The sequence below is a fragment of the Rhincodon typus genome, chromosome 19 (assembly GCF_021869965.1).
Source record: "Rhincodon typus isolate 14 chromosome 19, sRhiTyp1.1, whole genome shotgun sequence".
In the NCBI taxonomy this organism is placed as follows: domain Eukaryota; kingdom Metazoa; phylum Chordata; class Chondrichthyes; order Orectolobiformes; family Rhincodontidae; genus Rhincodon; species Rhincodon typus.
The window spans coordinates 32,520,274-32,528,267 of NC_063350.1; the positions used below are offsets into that span (position 1 = coordinate 32,520,274).

The 7,994-nt window shown below is 39.0% G+C and overlaps 1 protein-coding gene across 2 annotated transcripts in view; it reads left to right on the forward strand.

The window, feature by feature from the left end:
- The window catches only part of ttpal (tocopherol (alpha) transfer protein-like), a 27,107-nt gene that overhangs the window by 5,386 nt on the left and 13,727 nt on the right, over positions 1-7,994 (forward strand). For both annotated transcript variants that reach the window (XM_048608613.1, XM_048608614.1), the window contains exons 2-3: positions 957-1,434; positions 3,458-3,651. In XM_048608613.1, coding sequence (XP_048464570.1) covers positions 966-1,434; positions 3,458-3,651 — 663 coding nt within the window. In that variant the 5' untranslated portion in view covers positions 957-965. The remainder of the gene's footprint in view (positions 1-956; positions 1,435-3,457; positions 3,652-7,994) is intronic.

The following is a 7,994-nucleotide window of genomic DNA, read 5'->3' on the forward strand; positions in this document are numbered from 1 at the left end:
ACTTACTCAGATGAAGTTTCCCTTACACTAACCAACTCTGACTTACTTGATTAATGACTCTGCCATTGAAAACCAATACCAATCCACCATGCCACTCTTGCACAATCTTGCTTTAGCAGAGGTGCAAATGCTTGCCCATGTCAGAACCTTTGGCATTTTCACTTTGGCTGCCATATTTAAACCCCAGCTATACACCACTTTAAATGCTGCAAGCCAGGAATTGCCCTTCGCAGTAGGTTGCTGTACATTTGGAAAGGCCATATCTGAGAAAGGCACGTTGACTGCACGCTTTACCAACAGGGACCTGGGAGTCCTGGGGGAGAGGAGGGCTATCCTCTTTCCCACCAGAGGAGACTACAGTACCAGACCTTGCCAGCCTGGTCCAAAGTTCCCACTTGGGTCAGTGCGGTCTTCATAATCCAGAGGAATATGCAGCAAGGCCGCAAGAAAGTTCTTCTGCGCTCCACAAGACTAAGTGCCATGATCTTTGTCTCCCTACTACCTCATGCTCATTCTATTATTCTCACTATTACATTCAGTGGTTTCCCTCAATGACTCTCATCCATTTCATCCTCCCCAAATCTAAATCTTCTGCTGTCTGCACTTCCTAGCCAGATATGTAGCATTGGAAGTTATTTTGAGCAAGAGTGGCTGTGATAGGGTAGGGGAAAGTTGAACATATTCCATGAAAGCCTTGGAAACAAATAGGTCCTTTTGCTGCCATTTAACGAAACAAAATGAATTCAGGCTTGTTAGCATACCGGTAAAAGTCTGTTCTAGAAGGCCTTAATAGGATGGAAGTAATTACACAAAATGCCATCATTATTTTTTAAAATATGTTGGCAGATGAGTGGTTTTACTTTTGTTAATTAATGCATTATGCTGTTTCAATGTATAATGAGGCACTATATATTGCAAATAAATAATTACTGTAATTGTCCATTCTTTCCATTTAGCATTTTATAATGGAAGCAGAATCTCACAAAGCACTGATGGCAGAAGAGAATGCTCCCTGTGATGGCGATGCCCCTTCAATGCCACTAGAGTTGCAATTACAAGCCTCCCCAAAAACACAGCCGTATGTGTGCACTTTGAGTCCACAACTAATTGCTAAGGCACAAGAAGAGCTTCAGGAGAAACCTGAATGGAGACTCCGTGATGTGCAGGCCCTAAGAGACATGATTTTGAAAGAACAACCAAATTTAAAAACGCGTTTGGATGACGCCTTCTTATTACGTTTTCTCAGAGCTCGCAAGTTTGATTATGACAGGGCGTTGAAGCTTTTAGTGAATTACCATGCAAGCCAAAGGACTTGGCCTGAAGTGTTTACAAATTTGAGGCCATCTGCAATAAAACATGTTCTAGACTCTGGATTTCTTACTGTTCTACCTTATCCTGATCCATTTGGTCGGTGTATCTTGGTAATTCGACCAGGTAAATAAACAGAAATTGAACAAAAATTTATTTGAAAAAAATAAAATAAGGTGTTACTGTTAAATTCAAAGCTATCTCATGATCCAGGCTTAAACGTAATCAAAAGAATCCAGGCTGTGCAGTGGCAGAATTTGTACAAAGCTGTTTGAAGTTTTTCTTTTAATTCGTTCATGGGATAGGAACGCCATTGGCTAGACCAGCATTTATTGCCTGTCTCCATTTGTTCAGAGGGCAGTTAAGAGTCACCCAAATTGCTGTAGGTCTGTAGCCACATGCAACTGCACTAGGTCAGGACACCAGATTTTCTTTCCTGACCAAATGGATTTTTATGACAATCGATAGCTATGTGGTCACAATTAGGCCAGTTCTATATTCAGATTCTATGGAATTCAAATTTCACTGTCTGCCATGATGAGATTCAAACCCTTGTCCAGAACGTTGGCTTGCGGTTTTGGATTACTAATCCACTGACATTACCGCTATGTCACTGCCTCCCATAGATTGAATAAGTTAGTATGATTCTAGTCCTATAAATAAAAGACTTCATGCTGGACCAGAATTGTGCTTACTGACACATACATGCTGATGTAACATTTACATAATTAAAATCATAGGATTATTAATTACCTTAGGTAGTATTCATTGGTTACTGAAGTTTTAATTGTATCATACTTTTGCTGACAATTAGTTGATATAATTCTACATTGTCTTTTCTGTTTACTCTTGAAAACAATAATTAAAAGCAGAGGAACACTCAGCCGTCTTTATTTTGGGAGGGATGTGTGCATCCTCATATTTGTTATTTAACTCACTTTTTAAGGCAATAATTTATATAGACAACTGTTACATCTATTAACAGAAACATTACTGACAGTTGCAGGCAACTGAGATTGCATTGTCTTAGACATTTTAGAAATTCAAAAAAACATTTTTATAGAGATTTTCCCATAGGAGCAATGAAGCTAAGTAATTTTTATTACATATGTAATACTGTTCAAGAAACATGACATTTTATATTTTTTCAACTTCTGGTCTGCTTTATAAATGTTTATTTCTCCTCCCTTTGCTGTGAATTATCTTCTTTAGTTCTTTTTTAGCTCCCATTCCAGTTCTGTATTTCTCTTTGTATTTACCATTGTGTGAAGTCCTTGATACCTGACTGAAAAAGATTAATGAAGTATTTGGTCTGTACCTGGGATTAAATTGGGGACCACCAATAATCCCCATACAATAGTGAGGGTTCTTCCTGTTTCATCAAAGTAATATGATGATTTATGTAATTATTTAATTGTTTAAAAACAAGGAATATGCAGTCCCTTTGAATTGAGGAGGGGGATTGGGGACAAAGTGATTTTTGAGAACTAGCTGCAGTAAAATAGCTTTTGGAGAACACAATGCGTTCTTTATATGCACATTCTCATATACACCTCTTCTAGTTCTTTTAAAGAATTCTGTAGCATGCTCCAGAACTAACTATTTGCCTTTGGGCCTTTTTTGTCACAAGAGTTGACATCAAAGAATACAACTTAAAAATATCATCTGAATTCAAATGCAGGGTTACCCATTATAGTCCTGGAGATATGTACATTTCCTGTTTAAGTGAGTTGAAAATTAGAGATTTAGTTATGGCAGATTTTTAGACATTTTTCAATACTGTCTTTCTATGAAATTTTAATAAACAAATACTCATGGTTTGAGTAAAAACTGAAAGAACTGCGGATGGTGTGAATCAGAAACAAAAAGAGAAGTTGCTGGAAAAGCTCAGCAGGTCTGGCAGCATTGTGAAGAGAAAATCAGAGTTAATGTTTCATTCTGAGGAAGGGTCGCTGGACCTGAAATGTTAAGTCTGATTTCTCTTCACAGATGCTACCAGACCTACTGAGCTTTTCCAGCAACTTCTGCTTTTGATTCATGGTTTGAGGTTTCTCAAGTTATGGTATTGGCTGAAAAAAAAATTGTATTTTTAGGTATAATTTTGAAAACACTTCAACACACAACTACTACATGTTTCTTTATATTGTAGGAAAATGGAAAATTGGTGATTATCCCATTACAGAAAACATTCGTGCCATTTATATAACATTAGAGAAGCTTGTCCGAGCAGAAGAAAATCAGGTGAATGGAATTGTAATCCTTGCAGACTACTGTGGAGTTACCTTGGCCCAAGCTGCACAACTTGGTCCGTTCATGGCCAAAAAGGTCATTGGAATTCTTCAGGTAAATATAAAACTATCTTTTCCCCCCAGCTATAAGCAGAGCTGCTATACACCCTGATGTGCCTCACCCATGGAACTTTATATTTTTTCTTTCTCTGTCAAAACAACATAATAGCTATCTTAAGAAATTGAGTCACAAGTCATTAAATTGCACCGCTACAATTCAACAGCAATTTGAGTCTAAAATATATTTTACACGAAAGATGCCGTTCCTATTTCTTATTTAAATTCCATCAAAGTTCAAAGCAAAACATTCTGAATGAGTGCAATATTCAGTGTTATTCCTGGCGAACGTACAATTTAAAGCACAATTTAAATCCACGTAGTCCTAAAATTTAAAATAAATTATTTACCCTTATTGTTGCTATATTTTCTAGAATTATCCACTTCCATGTCTTTCAGTACGGACTATTAAATAAGGCTATTAATTTGTTTTCTGTCTTCTTGAGTCAGTGTCCCTGATTTATGCTTTATTGTTATTGCAAACAATTTGTTAGGATTCAATTTATTTGCACCCCCTAGAATAGAGTAACTCCTCTAAGGTATCTTTTCTCCAGTGCAAAAATTGATGGTTTATTTAATAGCTCCTTGCATCGCAAGTGCCCTTTAGTGAACTAATCCCCTCTTAGGTCTCTCCTTGTTTCCCACACAATGTAGGCTCTAAATGTTTTTAGTCTCATTATGGGGAAAAGACTGGAGATTGCTACTAAATTGAAATGCTTAGAGAGCCAGTGCAGTCATGAAGAGCTGAATGGCTTCCTGCACTGCAACAATTTTGTAATTTCCATTTTTTTTTTCAGTCCAATCTTAAACAAATGTCAAATCTTCTTTCTGACATCAACTTCCTTTACCATCACATAATTGTTATATATATTGGGTCTGGTCTCTTTGCTCACCGGTGTAATTTCTTTAACCATTTACGACGGAAAAGTCAAAGATCATTTTCAGAGAATTCTAGTCTGCTTCCATGTTAGATCACACAATTTATTCTTGGTGAATTTTAGCTACATATGAATTATGTTTAATGTTTGACACCATCCCCTTATTTAATTAAAAGTTTCAACCTTAACCTTTGCATTATAAATCATTATTATAATGTCACTTATTTTTCTTCACAATGTTACATTCGTCTCGATTAGACTGGTGTATCTTACACATGTTTTAATTCTCAAAACTTAAATTACTTTTTCTATGCAAAGAACAGTTTGCATCACTGTAAATTCACCTCATCCTGTCTACCACATACTCCACTCCCCTTCTGATGCACGTACTCATTTTATCAAGTTCCTTGACATGTATGTTACCAATACGAGAACATAAGACATGGAAGCAGGAATAGACCTCATCACCTCTCAAACCTGTTCTAATTCAGCATATGCATTTCACTATAATCAGGAATAATCATCTACCTCAACCGCATTTTTGAACCCACGCCCCATGTCTGTTCATCACATATTTGATCAAAATTCTGTCAACATCAGCCTGAAACATACTCAACAATAGAATAGCCACAATTCTTTGCAGTATACCAATCCAAGGATTCACAGCCCTCTGAGTGAAGAAACTTGTCACCTCGGTTCTAAATGTTTATTTAACCACTTATCCTTAAATTCTGTTTCAGTGTTCTAGATTCCCAAACTCTGTCTATTTTGTCAAGGCCATTCAGAATCTTGTCTGCTTTAGTGAAATCACCATCCATTCTTCAAAACTGTGGAAACTATAGGCCCAATTTACTTAACCTCCCGATCAGAAACCAATCTAGTAAACTTTTACTGTGTCACCTCATGCATGTATATCTTTCCTTAGATTTGGAGACCAAACTGCATACAATCCAGATGTGGGCTCACCAAAGCTCTGTACAATTTTAGCAGCACTTTCTCATTCTTGTACTCCAATCACAATGTAACAAAGTCGAACATACTGTTTGCCTTTCTAATTGCTTGTTGTACCTGAATGCTAATTTTCTGTGTTCCTGTATGAGTAAAACCCAAGTCTCTATTTCACACCTCTTAAAAATATTCTGCTTTTCCATTCTTTAAGTCCCAAAGTGAACATCCCCATATTATTAATCTATCTGCCATTCTCATGGACCGAAATTTAACAAAAATTGGCTGTCAATTTTGGCCATTTTCCTTTCACCGTGAGCCCCAGCAAGGTTTTTCATGGTATTCTCTGAGACTCCCTCGTCTTCTCTCTCACCAGATGTGAAAGTACTCGCCTCTGCTGGTACCTCCAAGGATACCCGGCGCTGTCACCATTCATAGAGCTCAGAATGCGGCCAGCCTGGAGGTGTCCTTCATTTTACAAGTAGTGGGAAGGCAACCAGAAACAAATACATCTCAGCAACGGTCCCTCTAAGCTGTGCCCCACTTCACTGTTCTGCTTATGGCAATTGGCATCAGCACACTGATTGCGGCATTGACTTCCGGTTCCAGAAGTCATTACTGCACACAGGCCTCAGAGGCCCACACAGATGGAAAAAAAATTAGAGGGAGCAGTGCTTCTCAAGGCACATAGGTGGCACATGTCATTAAAAATACAAGTGCACATTTTGTAATGTACTGCTATTTGAGAACAAGCTGTACAGGTTGCCTGTTCTTTCCCTCATCCCACCGTAAAAGCCTGCCTAAGGGAGTGCTACATTTCCCCCAATGCCCACTGTAGCCTATAGCTTGGTCACACCAACCACTGAGTTGCACAGTCTCCCTGTCAAGATCAAGATGACACCCCTTTCACCTCCCAAAGTAACATGTTCCCCCAGTTCACTGTCATCTCCCTCCCACCATGTTGAGTTGTTCCTTGACAAATATTGTCCCGTCTGCACGCCAGCATGCTACCTCCAATTCCCACAACTGACTTTTCTAACTTCCCTACCACAGCAGTGACCCCTGACACCCAGGCCTACCCCTCTGACCAACTTGGGTGGACAGCCCTGGCCTTTTCTGCACCTGGTTAATCAGTCCCTTTCCTTTAGTGTATTGCCTTATCTTAGGAGTATAATCAGCATATAATCAGCTGCTACTTGAGGTCTACATTTTTTTTTTCTGTCCAAACAACAAAACCATGAGATACTTCACAGATCTGCACTGTTCAGGGATCTACTATAGACACAGGGTAGCTCACGTAATTGTGTGAGTTTACTTTTTCATGTTGCTATCACTGGACTTCTAGCTGCAGCACTACTCACTTGCTATTTTTTTCACCATTCTTCCAGTGGCTTCTGATTCTTTCATTAGAGTAACACAGCCTTAAAAATTAATGTGTTGCAACGTACAAATTTAACGATCGTATTAAATATGCAATTAAATGCATGTTATAATTACCTTTTGTGAACCTTGACCCTAAAGGAATAAAGAACCTACAAATGTACTAATTAGGAACGGGCATAGGCCATTGGCTTCGCAAGTTGGACGGTGGCTCAGTTAGCACTGCTACCTCACAGCGCCAGGGACCCGGGTTCAATTCCACTCTCGGGTGACTGTCTGTGTGGAGTTTGCACATTCTCCCTGTGTCTGCGTGGGTTTCCTCTGGGTGCTCCGGTTTCCTCCCCCAGTCCAAAGATGTGCAGGCTCAGTGGATTGGCCATGCTAAATTGCCCATAGTGTTCAGGGATGTGTAGATTAGGTGTGATATAGAGGGATGGGTCTGGGTGGGATGCTCTGAGGGTCGGTGTGGACTTGTTGGGTCGAAGGGCCTGTTTCCACACTGTAGGGATCTATGCTGTATGAAGCCTGTTCTGCTATTTATAAGATTGTGGCTGATCTGATTGTGTCCTTCACTCCACTTTCCACAAAGGTAGCTATAATTTGCATTTAATTGCATATTTAATAGGGTCATTAAATTTGTATGTGGCAACACATCAATTTTTAAAGCTGTATTACATTATTTTTACTCTCTCTACCTTGCAATGCCTTTGGAAATCAAGCATGTTTGAAATGTATTTTTATATTTGTGAAAGTTGTAATTGTTTTTGAGCATATTTGAAAGGGACTTTGAAAAGTTTGCATCAATTGTAAAAGGAATAATAAATACTGCCCTGTGTGACCTGCTGACCTTTGACAGGGAAGTACTACCAACAAGAAGGAAGGTAACATATGAAAACCACGTGTCAGACACAAAGGAAAGATGCAGACAAAGGAAAGCTGTAGCAGAGGGGTGAAAAGAGAAAGCGCACTTAGCAGGAGCTGTGTGTGTTTAGTTGAACAAACAGTAATGTCAAAGACAGGCAGTTATTAATTGAACAAGAGATAGTAGGAACTGCAGATGCTGGAGAATCCGAGACAACAAGGTGCAGGGCTGGATGAACACAGCAGGCCAAGCAGCATCATAGGAGCAGAGAGGCTG